This window comes from Coturnix japonica, chromosome 2 (assembly GCF_054131305.1).
Source record: "Coturnix japonica strain WE chromosome 2, WE-NBRP24, whole genome shotgun sequence".
Classification (NCBI taxonomy): Eukaryota; Metazoa; Chordata; class Aves; order Galliformes; family Phasianidae; genus Coturnix; species Coturnix japonica.
Window position 1 is genome coordinate 108,372,778 of NC_140664.1, and position 16,239 is coordinate 108,389,016.

General features: G+C 41.2%; 2 protein-coding genes across 11 annotated transcripts in view; one reads left to right on the plus strand and one right to left on the minus strand.

Annotated features, from left to right (window-relative positions):
• Positions 1-6,786, plus strand: part of ANKRD28 (ankyrin repeat domain 28) — a 98,552-nt gene extending 91,766 nt beyond the window's left edge. For 6 of the 8 annotated variants that reach the window (XM_085540530.1, XM_015853704.3, XM_085540532.1 and 3 more), the window contains 5 exons: positions 194-339; positions 516-598; positions 1,492-1,574; positions 3,450-3,541; positions 4,720-6,786. In XM_085540530.1, coding sequence (XP_085396656.1) covers positions 194-339; positions 516-598; positions 1,492-1,574; positions 3,450-3,541; positions 4,720-5,006 — 691 coding nt within the window. In that variant the 3' untranslated portion in view covers positions 5,007-6,786. The remainder of the gene's footprint in view (positions 1-193; positions 340-515; positions 599-1,491; positions 1,575-3,449; positions 3,542-4,719) is intronic. The other 2 variants (XR_014943623.1, XR_014943622.1) reach the window with 1 other exon arrangement.
• A 2,924-nt stretch (positions 6,787-9,710) lies between these two features.
• Positions 9,711-16,225, minus strand: BTD (biotinidase). 3 transcript variants are annotated; one of them, XM_085540540.1, is made up of 5 exons: positions 15,565-15,669; positions 15,502-15,514; positions 14,224-14,455; positions 12,772-12,921; positions 9,711-12,042 (listed from the first exon to the last, which is right to left on the minus strand). In XM_085540540.1, exons 3-5 carry the CDS (start codon positions 14,449-14,451, stop codon positions 10,858-10,860), a joined length of 1,563 nt encoding a protein of 520 aa, XP_085396666.1. In that variant the 5' UTR covers positions 14,452-14,455; positions 15,502-15,514; positions 15,565-15,669; the 3' UTR covers positions 9,711-10,857. The 3 variants fall into 3 exon arrangements, with proteins under 3 accessions (XP_085396666.1, XP_085396664.1, XP_085396665.1); XM_085540538.1 differs by lacking the exons at positions 15,502-15,514; positions 15,565-15,669 and adding an exon at positions 16,167-16,225; XM_085540539.1 differs by having other exon boundaries at positions 15,502-15,638.
• Between the last annotated feature and the right edge of the window lie 14 nt (positions 16,226-16,239).

Consider the following 16,239-nt stretch of genomic DNA (forward strand, 5'->3'; position numbering starts at 1 on the left):
ATTGTATCCATACTGTGAACTACACAAATAACAGAGTTATGTATCTGAAACTTGAAGGTGATTTCTTGAAGGCACCTGTCTCTTAACATTCCTGATCCCAACTATCAATGGGAATGACTGCCCACTCTTTGTACATACAGTCAGGTCTGTCTGTAGGAAGCACAACTGAGCATGACCGTGTGATCTGTTTCAGGACTCCTCTTCATGCAGCAGCTTTTACAGATCATGTTGAGTGTCTACAGCTTCTACTCAGTCACAATGCTCAAGTAAATGCTGTAGATGCTTCTGGGAAAACACCTTTAATGATGGCTGCAGAAAATGGACAGACAAATACTGTTGGTAAAGTATCTATTTCTGCTGTTCAGTGTGTTGATCTTACAACAGATGAAGCTACCTTATCAGTTGATCATTGTGGATATATTTTGTGAAAATAACATATTCATTTTGCACAAATGTGAACTGTTAAGACTATACAGACTGTGCTTTCAGTTAATACAAACCTTTATTTCTTGCAGAGGTGCTGGTTAGCAGTGCTAAGGCTGATCTGACTTTGCAAGATAGTTGTAAGAACACAGCACTCCATTTGGCTTGCAGCAAGGTATTGTCCATAGTCTGACCTCTCTGGTACTTTGTGTTATCAAACATCGTTTGTAGATAAGTGTGCTCTTGCAGCCCAGAAGGCCAACTGTTTTCTGGGCTGCATTAAAAAACACGTGGCCATCAGAGAGGGGGAAGTGGTTGTCCCACTCTCTCTACTCAGCTCTTGTGAGGCCCCATCTGGAGCACTGCATCCAGGCCTGGGGTCCCCAGTACAAGAAAGATGCTGAGCTCTTGGAGCAGGTCTAGGGGAGGGCCACTAAAATGATCAGGGGGCTGGAACACCTCTTGTATCAGGAAGTGTTGAAGGAACTGGGTTTGTTTAGCTTTGAAAAGAGAAGGCTCTGGGAAGACCTCGTTGTGGCCTTTCAATACTTGAAGGGAGCATATAAACAAGAAGGGGAACAGCTGTTTACGAGAGTGGATGGGACAAGAGGGAATGGTTTTAAACTAAGGTTTAGGTGAAATACTTAGGAGAAATTACTTGAAATACTTGAAGAGAGCATATAAACAAGAAGGGGAACAGCTGTTTACAAGGGTGGATAGTGATAGGACAAGGGGAAATAGTTTTAAACTAAGACAGGTTTAGGTGAAATAATTAGGAGGAATTTTTTCACTCAGAGGGTGGTGACGCACTGGAACAGGCTGCCCAAGGAAGTTGTGGATGCCCCATCCCTGGAGGCATTCAAGGCTGGGCTGGATGTGGCTCTGGGAAGCCTGGTCTGGTGGTTGGCGGCCCTGGACACAGCACAGGGCTTGAAACTACATGATCATTGTGGTCCTTTTCAAACCAGGCCATTCTATGATTCTATAAGAACTTAATATGTTGGAAAGACATTGAAAGCTTTTTTTGAAGGTTATTTGTTATGTGACAAATGTTTGTTCTGTATTAAGGGTCATGAAACTAGTGCCTTGTTAATACTGGAGAAGATTACGGACAGAAACCTCATCAATGCCACCAACGCAGCCTTGCAAACGTATGTATCCACAGAGTGTTTTTTTTCAGATTGCTTTTTGGTGTGTTTCTTGCTAAAACTTTCTTATGAAGAGAAATATTCTTGGGGATTTTTTTTTTTTCCTAAATTGGTTGAATTTTGTTGGAATTGCTAAATACTACGAGGTGGACCAACCTGACGTGAGAAGGTGTAAAAGGAGGGAAAGGACGAGAAATAAATCTTAATGTGTTGTGATTCCCTGTGTTGGAGAGCATTGTCCAAATGCTCCTTGAACTCCGGCAGGTTGGGGCCGTGACACTGCCCTGAGAAGGCTGTTCCATGCCTGACCACCCTCAGTATTCTCAATGCTTCCTGAAGATCTACTATCAAGTAGAATTAAGCCTGTTTTGTTAGCACAGCATTATAGGGAAAGCTTAGAATGCATAAGTCATACTGTGAAATGTATTTCAGAATGAGCTACTAAAATAACTCTTCTGCATTCTTTTTTTTACTATTACTTTTTTATTCTCTTAAAGAATGTATTTGTGTTGTAGGCAGTATTTGGTACCTGATATGTAGCTAAGTTACACACGTGGATTCTTGGATTGCTTTAGGAATGCGGTCACACAGACCAAGCACCAAAACATCCAAGTAACTTGTGCATTTCTCTGGCCTTGCATCCCTTCTGGAATCTGTCATGTTCAAACTCCTACTGTTTTACCAACTGTTCTAAGAGATCTTTTTGAACCAAGGAGTTGATTCTATCACAGGCTCATCTTGCTCCACCATGTGCCTTGGCTCATCTGATCTGATCAGCAGATGTTGTGGGGAAAATCAGATGCGTATTTGTACCTCCATAAAATATTTGTGCACATTTCAGCAGCTGTTCAAAATATTACTGGTGGGGCAAATCTCCATAACTAAACTGGCTGTAACCTAAACAGCTTTCATCATAAACAGCGTCTTTCCTACATTGTGACAGGTCGAGTGGTTGTTGGCACTGTATTAAAATGATTCTTTGCATCTTTCATTGTATCTGTGTTGTGCATTTGTTCTTTAATACTTCAACATAAGCACCACAGATAGAGCTTCTCCTGGTTTTGTCTTCTGCATTTCGCTTGCTTTCAAATCAAAATAGTGCTCACGGTTAATGCAAACAATTGTGAGAACTTCAAAACAACTGAAGAGCAATAGAAAGGAGATTGTTGTGTTTCCTGCTGGGTGGTGGCAGTAGGATTTCTTTAAACTGGTGGGAATCAATCCTGGAAAACTGCATTTATAAAAGGTATAATCAGAGCAGTTGTGGTAAAGTTACACTTTGCTCAGTACATCAAGACAGCACACAAGACGTGGTTGATAGTTTGAGGTTTTCAAAGTAATTTGTTTTGCACCTCGCTTTATGCGGTCTGAATTTTTCATCTCTGGTCGCAGAGGAATGTAGTGGTTTCTGGAAGGCAGATTGATGAAATGCTGCTGTGTGTCTTGAAAGCATTAATATGCAATAAATAATGTACTGATATTTGTATTCTAATGATTATTGCCGGTGACACAGTAGGCCTCAGATGTGACATGGTCTATTAAAACTGTTCAGTGAAGGATTTAATAACAGGAAGGTATGGGTGACTCTCAATTTTTTATTGTGACGAAGTTCACAAGCAGGTTTATCATTTCCAGCAGCTGCTTCCTCACATGTGGTTCCATTAATAAGAAGTAATAATAAAAATACAAAACTATTGCTCTCTTGTTTCTCTGCAGCAAGAAAATAGCTTTGTTAATTTTCCTTTTGTATCCCCTGTATTTGGGTAAATAACATACAAGTAAAAATACGTCAGTATTCATTTAACACGATGCAGTCTGTCTGTCTTGTGTATTACGTTTTGTTCTAAGGTTTATCTACCAGTTTGTTTGTCTTCACAGACCTCTGCATGTTGCTGCTCGAAATGGACTAACAGTCGTAGTTCAAGAACTCCTAGGAAAGGGAGCAAGTGTACTTGCTGTGGATGAGAATGGTAAGAATGAATTTAACTTTACTTCCCCATAAACAGCAATGCTTTAAAACTTGACTCATCGGAATGCAGTAACCATGTGGAAATTTCATGTGAACCTTCCAGTAGGTTCCCCCGTAGAAAAAGCAGCATGTTGATGGTGGCTCATCTTAGGGGAAGGAAAGTTTTTAGAGCAATTCAGCTTGTGGTATAGAAATATTTGGTGTATGTTTGGTCTGATAATGCGTATGCTGTGAATACACTGCTGTATTGGAAACAGAAAAACATAACGGTCAAAGGAAAGTCGAATGTTCAGTTGTTAAGCTGTATGGAATGGCACCCATTTTGTCTGGGTGAGAAGTATTGGTGGTAGCTTTTAAAAGAGGGTGTGAATTACACATCTCAGTTAGAGATCTCAGGGTCTCAGGCTTCTGGCTCATTAGAGCTCTTTGTCACACGTGAGTGAGAAGAAGTAGTGGAATTATAGAAACCTCAGAGAATAAATCGCACACCTTCTAAGGACAAAAGTGTGTGAGACCCATTGACATCTTATTTACTAATTTTCACGTATGAAATCTATGATCCCAATATGCCTTGTAACTCAAAACTTGTTTGGGGTTTTTTTGGGGGGGTTATTTTTAGTAGTTTTCTTGTTCTGTTTCATTTTTGTGGGATTTTTTTGTCTCTTTTTTTCCATTCAGGATGTGCCTGATTAATAGTTCTAATTAGATTTCCATTTTGGGAAGCTTGTCCTCTCTTGATGTTTGCTGTGACTTTCCTTTTACAGGGCTTCTTAAATTGACATGGGTGATTTAAGGTTCATTCCTCCCCTGAAACAGGTTAAAGGGTAAAGGAAAATCCCTACAATGAAAAGACAGGAAAACATCCTTTCTTTTTGGAGTTTCGGGTTCTCATCAGAACTGTGTCAGCTGGAGACATCGTCTGTGTTTTGTGTGGGTTCTTCATGTGCAGCCCGTCGCTGCCATGCTGGGGTGGATCTTTGACATAACAGTTGTCTGTATAGAAGTCACAGTTCTCTGGCAGCCAGGGGGGAGCTAACTAACATTTACTCTTCTCTTTAAATCTGCTAATACTTTAAATTTAAAACAGCTCCTCAGTGCTATTTAATCCAATTCCTCTCTGTGGTTCCTGTAATAGCAATGACGTTTGTACGTTATCATTTTGTCTTTCTCGGCTTCCAGGTTACACACCAGCTCTGGCCTGTGCACCCAACAAGGATGTGGCCGATTGCCTCGCACTCATCCTGGCCACGATGATGCCCGTTTCATCAAGCAGCACGTTACCTTCCCTGACATTCAATGCCATTAATCATTACACCAACACCTCTAAAACTGTCACCTTCGATTCCTTGCCAATCATGAGGAGTGATCATAGCTCTTATTGTACTTTCAACAATATTGGCAGGGAGGATGGCTACCCCTATACAGAAGAAGACGAACTCAATGACTCAGATTCTGAGACCTATTGAACTCTGCATTTTGTGGGGCTGGAGAGCAACCTCTGACACTTGGAAGGTCGTCACGTTTGTGCTTTTGAAAAAAGCTGTTGGGATTTGAATACAAAGAAGAGGACAGACCTTCGGAGGATGCTTTTTATCGTGGTTGCGTATGACAAAATCCATGAGACTCGGGAAGGATTTTTAAGAGCATATTTTGCAGAAGAAGCAGAAATTCTTGGATAAATTCTTGGAACCTGAGGCAAAAAAAAAAAAAAAAAAATCAATTTAAAGAATGTCAAAACTGCTCTATATAACTGTTCTGCCATTCTGTGTCTGGTGCCGGGAGTAACTTGTGCAGAGCGGGTGCCCTCCTCGATGTCAGTGAACACAGCACCGTTGTACAACGCAGAGGGGGCCGGATTGAACTATTGTCAATAGAACAAAAATCATTTTGAAGGCAATAAAAGAGTTTGGTACAGTAGGCATCGTTTGTGCTGCAAATTGCCAAAGGACCAAATAACTTAAAAGGTGGTTTTTTTGTTTTATTTTGTTTTGTTTTGTTTTTAATTAAAGACCTTTTTGTGAAAACTGGAATAGAATCGCGGAGAAGTCGTTTTAACCAAACCTTAATTCCTTCTGGGAAAGAAGCTTAAGATTTGGTTTGAAGTGTTGATTTTTTGTTGCTGTTTACCATCTTAAAGCCTTCTGACACCATTAAATGTACCGTGAAAGAAAAGCAGGTTTATTTTTTTTTAAGTTTTGTTTTCTTTTTCCTTTTAGACAACAGGAAAATGGAATTTGTCGTACTTTTCTAATACTAAAACTAAACCAGCTAACAAGGTGAAGTCAGGGTGAAAAATGTACAGTGTAATAAACAAGGGAAGGGTGGGAGATGGGGGGGGGGGGAGGGGAAGCGGTCATTGTTGCACAGGTTTAGACTTCTAAACTTCGGTGGTTTGAATTGAGATTATTATTATTTTTAATTTAAAATACGTAACTTGGAAACTATGAAACTGCATAAAGGGAATGGAAATGTCTCCATAGCCCCGTCGGGAGTGAGAGTTCTTTTTGACGACGTGTCCGCTTCCTTACATCGACAGATTTGTACGTAAAGCTCCAATTGTAAAATCCCAACTGCTGGTTTTTGGTTTTGAATCCTGGAGTTACTGGGGGAGGGGGAGGGGAATTTCAAAGTATATTTCCCTGTTAGAAAGAAGTCCAGTGTCTGGTCTGTGGGAAGAGCTGTGTATCTTTGTTGTGCTCCGTTTAGAACTGAACAGCAGAAGCAGGTCCCCTAATGGCATTTGGCCTCACACGAAGATTTCTATTTTTTTTTATTTATAGCAGACTACTGTGTTTTTTTAATTGCCCGAAGAACAGAAAACTGACATAAGCAAGATGGAGTCTCATCTGTTCGATATGAGTACTTACTTTATTTGGCTCTGCTTTAACCACAACCGTTACTTTTTGAGTGAACTGGCTGATGTACGTGCAAGGAATCCTTGCATGTCCTGGTGAAGTACCAATAAATTACTGCAAACCGATTCAAATTTCCTTTTTATCCTTTTTGTATTGTGAAACTGGAAATCTTTATGATATTGTAAATTATCAGCTGTTTTTCTGAACATAATGTGGAAACACGGGACAATATTTTGATCTATTTGATAATTTTGTGGGTTTTTTTGAAGAATTAATGAGCATGTACATAGAAATAGTGACTGCTTGAATACTGTATTTACCTGCACTCTTTCAGTACTTCAAGATTCTTGTATATTTTACGGAGTATAATAAAACCCAAATGTGAGTTCTACTAAGGAATAATTTATTTGTATCTATGGCAAAGTCTCTGTTGAACTATTAGAATGTATGAAATCTGCTTTCCAAATGCTCTGTGATCTTAAACTGAAGGTGAGCAATTGCAATTTCAAGTAACTTTAATCATTAATTAATTATTCCTCTGGGCATTCTTTGAAGTATCACTTCCTTAACCATTTGTGCCTGTGTTTGTTGTTTGCAGTGTTTGTCTTGGAACAGACTTAGATGACTTCAGGGCGATCGCGGTCTCCGTTTGCTTCCCTCTCAGTCTCAAAGTACACAGCTTTGTGGGAGTGACTGACGTGCTTTGGCCGAGCGTTCAGGCAGCTCAGAAGGTCCATATTGGCTGTCTTGAGATTTACTATCTAAATACCGAGCTTGTGAGAGCATGGATCCGTTCATCCTCACTTGAATCAGAATGGCAAGTAGCATCTGCGCTATTGGAAAGGTAAATAGCTAGATGTTTCTGTTGATGAAGCTGTCAAGTTTTTAAGGTGTTTGATTTTTACTACAAGCTGTTGACTCCATTTAGGGATTCAGAGTTGCATGTATGTCTCGTCATTAGAGTTTATGCAGTGAGCCTGGAGATCTCCGTTTGCATGAATTTACCTACTGGATAGGACAGTAATTGTGCGTTGTAACTGGGACTCTTACAAGAAGATGGTCTGATTCCTGCAATGGAACAAAGTTTGTTTAAAAAGCACTGGTTGTCAGGGATTGCTTTCCTAACAAGAGGTCAAGAAACAGAAGGTTCCTTGTTTCCATAAGACAAACGATGCTGTCTGCAGTTGGTGTCATCATTGGCTTTTGGTGTTCTTGTTTTTTTAAGACCCGAATGGAGGTCTGCTGCTTTTATTAATTAATACATTAATTGTTACATTTACACCCTTCAACCAAACAACTGCTTGGATTTTCACCAGGAGAGAGCAGTACGGCACAGCTGGCCCACTGAAGCAATGCAGTGAGATAAAATAAGCCCTTCTGATACTGGGGGGGAAATAAAAATAAATATTGACGGGACTTCAGTAACGACAACAACCAGCTCTGATCAGCTCTCTGTGCACTCCGACTGCTGCTGTGCTTTAGGGGTTATTCCCTTCTCAGGATAAACGTTATGCAGTAGAAAATGCCAAGTTAGCACAGAACTCACTGGACTGAGTAACTGTTGTTTTCAGAGTGCTGCATTTGTGTAAATGCTTCATCCTCACACAATGAAGAATCCATCTTTTTTCTTCCTTTGTTGTTGTCCTTTTTCCTCCCCTTTCAGGAGCGACCCCCCTGTAATGAAGATTCTTAAAGTAACACTCTATAAAGTCTCTCCTCCTACTGTTTTATTTCCTATTACTACTTATTGCTCATCCAACTCCTGGATTTCTCCAAAACAACCATATAAAGTTCTGCTCCGGTTAACATCTGAAGAATGGGTGCTAAAAAAAACCCCAGAGCTGTTATGTTATGTGTGACAATTAATGTTTATAGATTCTTCAGCCCCATAATTTTGCTTTTAAGAATTAGCTTCATGTCTCACCCAAAGATTCTGTCCACTTAAAAGCAACGAATACTGTAATAATTCAAATACCATTTTCTGTTTATATCCTAGTTTGAGAGAGCTCAGTAAAACCTTGTAAGCAGAAGTGAATACCATTCAGAGCAGATCGCTGTGAGGAGTTCTGTCATTAACCATGGGATTGGCTGTTGCCCCAGCTGCAGGAAGAGGGGAAGCACAAAAAAAGTCTGAAATATTCCCCTCACCACTAAAAACCAAACTGAGCAAGAACAGTCACTTCGACCTCCGATTATTGGTGGTATTTTGTCATTTCTGTTAATGTGCATAAATGGAGATGGGTGTTGGTTCGTTCTAGCTGCTAAATGTGTGCATGTCACTCACTGTTCTTCAGGTTCTCCTGGAGTTGTGAATCATTGTTTGGTTCTTCAGTTTAGCTGGTGTGTCTGAAGCAGCCAAAGAGGGCAGTCTGTAACAGAGCTCCTCTTGGGCTTTCTGTGATGACAGGGTTTTGATCAATGCTCCAAGGCTGGGCTGTGCCCAACAAGGCTAGCACCGCTGTTCTGTGGTGGTTTCAGCAGGCTCTTGAAGCTCAGTCACTTCAATGTAGTTCATCTCCCTGTAAAGATCTCCTACAAGCTTGCACCAGCTTTGTGTGTTTTGAATAACTTCCTTTGTTTTGAACTGCTTGTCCGGCTCCATTACCAGTTCCTGACATGCTGAGCCTGTTCACGTGCCTCTCAAGAAACGAACTCCAAAGTCCTGTTTGTGACATTTCTTTGCTGTATTTTCTGGCAGTTACTTTCAACATACCCGGAGTATCCTCACAACTACCTGGATAACTCAGCACCAGGTCCCTTATAAAGAAACCCAATACCTTCTGTGCTGTTACTCCCAGCTAAACAGGGCTTTTGTGATTTCCACCTCACTGACAGCATTCCCTGCTCCTTCTCAGCCGGTTTCTTTTGTCTTAATACAAACATCTTCCACCTCCTGAACACGTTAAAATTAATCTGCTGATTTAAAGCTGTTCTTGAGTTAAGCTGTGCTTCTTGCATGGCAGGTCTGCGCTGTCTGGTTTGATTGCCCTACCAGACAGAAAATGTTTAGGAAGCTTTACTAAAACTGTTTTATATCCATTGAAGGGAAATGATGGTCTGGGTTATGATATGTATCTTCTGCCTGTGTGATCTTCAGCTTTGCTAAGTGCTACTCACACTTTCAGTAAACGATGTGGCTTATTTTCCTTTATGAAACCTGAAAGTGAATTTTGCCCGAAGTGGATTATTGAGCAGTATAATATATATCTTGCCACAGTTCTTTGAGTATGAACCAAACTGAGAATTACACACCTCCTGTTTACAGCTCCTCCCAGCAACTAGGATAACAGACTGAGCACCTGGAACACAAGGACGCACACAAGGAACAACTGTGTTTATTAGTTACTTAACAGCCATTACATGGATGAAGTTGTAACAGCCTGTGAGAGCCCCCAGAATTATAATGGTTCGGAAGAAACTATTTTCTCTAATTTTAAGCCCCAAAATAATATCCTTTAAACATTCTTTTGCAGGCATCTCCACTGCAGTAGAAGTTTGTTGTTGCAGCACAGTATTTATAGCATCCAATCTAGCTATGGCTGTGGAAAGAATGCTGTGTTTCAACAGCAGGAACCTGCCACCTGGCACACAATTTATGTACCCTACTGTCCCACAACTCCTTGTGTGCTTTGCACAGCTCTGACTGAATGCATTTACAATGTTGGAGTTGCCTCCAAGTCAGAACAGGCGTGCAATGACTTCTCTTTAAAAAGGGAAAGTCAAAGTACCGAAGTGGTCCATAACATAGTGCTGATAGTTGTTGCTGAGTTTTCTTTAAACTCAGTATCTTGCCCAGGAGCATGGAAATCATGCCTTAATGAAGGCTAGTGTTTCAATATAGCATTTGATATATTCCTTCCCAGACCAGTTGTTCCGCAGATGCTCACAGTGGTAACACATAGTTACCGTTACATGTGTGAGATAACTCACTGAGGTCGCTAACAGCCAAGTGGCCAGTAAATTGTGAAGATTTCAGATGGCAGAGGGGAAAGGAATTGAGAGTAAGGAAAAAAAAACCTTAGCACTCTAACAAGAAATCAGAACCCCATGCTATTCAAGCTACATGCATCTATTTATTTGCCTGTATTTGTGTAATCAGTGCAATTCCCTTTCCTATTTTTTTTCCTTTTTTTAATGGTTTTCCACTCCCAGCAGAACCCCAGAAAACCAAAGAACTAAATTAAAAGGGGCAAATTCAGTTGAAATGAGATTATTTTCCTAATATGAAATATCTCAAACACACTGTAACAAGCCTTTAGACTCGCAAGGCGGTTCATTTACTTTTAGAAAGACATAAACTTCCAAGCGCGCTGTGGTTTATAGTCTCTTTGGTCATCACTTGAAATGTAGAATTAGAATTAGACAGTCATGTAACAAACATACCTGAAGATTCTGAATTACGGATGTTGGATGTTCATGTTGAGATAGACACTAGAAAATCTGTTGCAGTTTAATATCTGTGCTAGTCCTTCTCATACCATCGTCCATACAGAGCAGCTGTCAGTAGGCCATTAGAAGTTCTGTTTTTGCTTAGGAAGTAGTGGTTGTTTTTCCAGCCCATGTGATCAGCATAGTCCAAGGTAATCCCAGATGTCAGCAGTAAAGGGAAGATGTAAGGAGTACTCATATTTCCCCAGAGCTGGAAATCTATCAGAGCAGTGGCTTCTGTAACCTCCTGCCCACAGGTGCTAAAGCTGAGACCTCCACACTTCACTAATGCACAGGCCTGGACATAGTATATGCCATTCACTGTATGGAGCCCATCAAAAACTCCCAAAGCGTATAATTCATCAGTTAAAACATCTCTCCTATAATTTAAGTAGCAACAAAGAGTATTGGCACAAACCTGAAGTTCTCCTTTTTCCTCCCATACGGGAACAAAAGTAAAATTGTCATACATCATTTCTGCATAGAATAGGGGAGGCGACTGTTGATTTCCCTTTTCTGATACTTTGCCAGGGGCCTCCTGTCCTTCTGGAAAGCAAACCCGGTCATCCCCTGAGGTACTCGTCAAAGTATTGCATGAATGATGCACATTCTCTCTTAATTTTTCATTATGCTCCAAATTGGTTTTGTAATCTGTGCTAATGACGGGAATTTCTGCTACTATGAGCTTGCCACCGTGACTTTCCATGTTATGGTAGATAAATGATTTGACTGGAGTGTATATGCCGCTCCCCGTCATGCCCAGGGTAGGGTGGTGGATATTAGCTGCTAAAATATTGACACTGAAGGCTGTCGCAAAAGCTTGTTGAAATTCTACAGCAGACAGTAGCGGGAGCTGGTTCATCCAGGCAGTCGGATATACAATCTGTTTTACATTGTATTGTCTGATTAGATTCACTGCTGGCTCGAAGAAGAGTATGTCAAAGCAAGTAAACATTCCAAACTTGCCAGCAAAAGGGGTATCAAAGAGCTTATAATCAGGCTCTGGAGCGGTATCAAAGGCATATTCAAAGTACAGATTGTGTTTACGGTACGTGGCTACCAGTGTACCAGCACTGTTGAACACCACGTTGGTATTGAACTGGTATCTTCCGTCACGTGGACAGCGAGGGTCGGTGTGCTCACAGGGTTGCTTAGTTCCTAAGTTTGCCACCAGGAATATTTTGTTCTTCAGTGCCATGCAGCTCAGACGCTTAAGAACCTACGGGACCAAGAAACAGAGGAAGTTTTATTGCAGCAATATATTTAATGCTTTTCAAATGACTGTTTTCAACTGGAATTTGAACACACTTAAATTTATCTGTGTGTAAAATTTAAACACAGTGATGAATTTGTGATGAATGATATTGGAAATCATTCTTCTCTAGACCAAAAAGTACTTCAGATAGTCATTACAGAATGGCCTTAAAAAAAACTAATTTTTATTTCCTGCAAAGTAAGTAAATATATAAATCTCATGAAGGCTTTACAATCGTTAATGACCTTACGATCTCTTGCCTTCTACTGAAGCAACAGCTAGACCAATTACCAAGCAACACCAAGGTGGCGGAGTGGTAAAATGGCGATTTATTGAAATACACACATCCTTATATAAACTATGCCTTTCGTGTCCACCTACTGCATTACACGTCACTAAGATGCTTCTGGAAATTGGGGAAGGGCCTGTCACGTAACATCCCGATAAGTTCCCCTTATTTCGCCTAATACAACAATCTCACCACTCATAAACAAGCTGAACTTCCATGTATTTATTCAAAGACTTCTTCTAAGAATGAAAGCAGAATAAACAGAATCCATTAAAGCAGCCTGGTGACTAGAGTTGTTACGGTTCCTTTTTATTTCCCTAAGCAAAACTAGATTTGTGCACTTGGGAGCACAAACGTAGCTTTTAGTTATTCCACTTCTCTACAGAAAGTGTTCCTATATTTACCTCTGTGTCATTGAACAAATACTTCTCTCTGCATGGATTCCACTTCACGGAGGCGGAATGCGGAACAAAATCTAAGTAAGGATAAATTGATCTTCTTGTGAAGTTGAAGCCATGGATTCCATCTTCGGGAAAAACAATGATCTGTGCCCCCTGTATGTAAAACAAAGGCATGTTTTGTAGGAATAGCAAAACCAACCTAAGAATGAAATGAAAAAGGGGCATTATTTTTGGCTAAAAAAGTTAAGGTAACTGGAGTATGTTTTGATTGGAATGCAGTTTGAAAACATCATTTCTTTAACAAACACAGTGGGTGTAACTGTTTAAAAAACCAACTCATTTAACCTGACTCATAATTTTACCTTCAGAAATAACCGATTTGGTGTTATTTTAGGGGAAGGCAAAAATGAGCAAACTTCATCTGAATTCCTACCAGAAATAGTCTTTTACATGAGTCATGAGAACATTATCATTCAGGTTAAAGACTTGTTTCACAACTATGCCATTTGTGGACGTAGCCTGTGGGAGATGGTGTGCCCCGGTGGCGCAGTGGTAGGAATGCCGTGTTGCAACATCGGGGCCTGGGTTTGAATCCCCCCTGTGGCGCAAGTGGTAGAAGTGCCGCTCTGCTACACAGAGGCTCGAATCCTGAGGGTTGGACTCGATGATCTCTAAGGTCCCTTCCAACCCACATTCGGGGGGATTCGAACCCGGGCCTCCGGTGTTGCAACGCAGCATTCCTACCATCCACATACTGAAGTTATGCAAAAATGGTAGTTGTTCTGTTCCAAAAAATAATAGATTTGTTTAACTTGTGTAACTTGCAAGTCACTTCTTCTCTGCGCAGGGACAGCAAAGCCTGCTCCTCTGGCTAGAAGCACAGTAAGACTTCTTCAGGAAGAAGGGAAAGGAGGCTGTGTGTAAGAACTGCCAGAAATACCACTATTTCTCCTTGGAATGTATTTAGACTGAGTACCAGCCCATGGAGAGAAGGGGAAAGGAATGGAAAACTTTACTTCCAGAAAGCTGTTAACGGTGGAACATTCATTTCCAAGGCATTAAACTTTGGAGTTTAGAAACATGCAGGAATTTCCACTGAGAGTGCTGGAATAAAACCAAAACCAAAGACAGAAAACAGTATTTTAATAAAGACATTCTATTGAAGAAAACAGAAAGGAGTTGGATATCCAGATTAAAATAGAAAGTTAATTCCCCTGTACTAAATAACTATAGGTGCATTCTTCCAAGCTTGGAATAACTCAAGTCAGACAAGCTGCTAAAGGGCTTGATTCTTTTTCAGAGCTGCTGGCAGGTCAGAATGTCTGAAAAAAAAGCCCATAGTGATGTATATAAATATGGCTGTAGTTGCCTGGGAACACAAATGTGAAATATTATCCTCAAATAGCACTTAGCTATATATACATAGGACACACGCAACTGCTGCTGAGCCGCTACCTGTCTCGCAGCAGCCGCTGCTTGCTGCTCATAGATGTCCAGGTTTCTGCCCATGAGTTCCAGCGCAGCCTGTCGACCAACGAGGGCTGTTGGGTTAGGACTCAGGATGGACTCATGTTCGTACACAGCAGCAACGTAACGCGCCTCCTCCTTAACTCTTCCTGAGACAACTTGATAGCAGAAAAAGCAGACAGACAGCTTCCAGCACAGATCCATGTCGTATGCCATAAATCTAGAGCAAAAAAACCCAAACAGGTGTGGAGGAGAGTGGAGCTTCAGTGATAACCCGTGCCAGGAATTTAAACTTCATATTAAATATGGACTGTGAGATTTTGCAGCGTTTGAACTGACGGTGTTGCTTTTATATTCCTGAACAGAGAGATGCAGATTGTTCCTACTTCATCCTATCTATGATGTTGCTTTAAAAAACTGCTTTTTGCCGCATACTTAGTTGCACTGTCTCCTTGCTGGATCTCCCTTTAGTTCTTGTTTGCCTATAGACCTATTGCACCACCTAACAAAATACCTCTGGGAACAGCTAAAAGCAGCTCACAGTGTGCACTTTCTCCCCCAGCTGGTAAGGATGGTGCTTTACATGTAGCAGTTCCTAGAATTACTAGGTCCAAGTGTGACTTAGTTATTCAGTGCCACTAAGCTCAATGTTATGTTTGATTTTCCTGACCTTGAACTCGATTGTGTGTCCATACATACACGCCTCCAGCATTGAACTTAAGTTACCTAAAGCAGAATAAAAATGGAAGACAGCACTGGCATCTCTGGAAACATTCATGTTAAAAATACTCCATTTATATAAATAGTTCTGACAGCCACGTACAGTAAGTTCCTCTTGCTATTGTACAACGCACTCCTTGAGGAAAAGAGTACTTAGGGGGAGTCATTTGGCAATGCTTGTCAAACCTGAGGCTCCAACTTTGCTACTGAGATCTGATCAGCATTTAGCAATAACCAGGTGCAAGAAAATATATAGAGCAGCAGCAGGGAGTGGTAGAGAGAAAGGAAGCCTCTCACTGTTAAGGAAGCCAATGAAAATAAACACGCTGTTACACTTCAGTGACAAAACTCTTCTATCTATCATCCCTTCAGAGCCAAAATGCCTATTTAGGACAGGAATGGGTTCACATTGGCCATTCCTTAAGGAAGCTGTCAACAAAGATGTAACTGGAATTCTTCTCTACTAGCAGTGGAAAAACTTACAGAGTTTCAGATCACAGGACTGAATTGCAATGTATCAGATATGTCTTATAAAGCCAAACATACCCGCGCAGAAGATTAACAGGGCATCCAAAAAGAAGGGATTCATGTCAGGATCTCAGATATTTCTAACAGGGCATCCAAAAAGAAGGGATTCACATCAGTATCTCAAATGTTTCCAACAAGGAGAAAACAAACCATGGGTGAAAAATGAGAATTCTCTACATTTATCAGTGAAATGCACCATTTTGTAGTAGGCCTTCTTTGAGAGCTATAGCAGTGAACATCTGACTGTACAAGCTCATCCAGTAAAGTAATTTACTGACTAAAATGCATCCCATGCCCTTGTCTGAGATCACTGTTAGTTCCATGACCAGCTTGAGGGCTTCAGAGTGCTCTCATGTACACCCCATGTGGATGTATACACAGCAAAGCAAGGCACGCTCTGCTTCTTAGCACTTTAATTACTACAAGAATCTAATAGACTTCCATGTCTTTGCTCCCCCGTCAGACACCATTTTGTGCCAACACGTTACGTAACCACACTCTGGCTCCTTGCCTTTCACCCAGAGCTCCCACACAAGCTCAGGCCGGACTCAGCGCTGCCATGGAGTACGCTGCGGCACTTGTGGGCCGTGCTTAGTGCTCAGCACACACCCAGGAGGGCCTGGCTCCTCCACATAACGCTTCTCCTCACGATCCCGGCCCCGTGGAGCCCCGTACCAACGCACCTCTCCTCAGCCCGCTCCGCACCACAGCTCGCCCCGTCGTCCCCTTCAGTCCCGCCTCCTCCGCTGTCTCGTT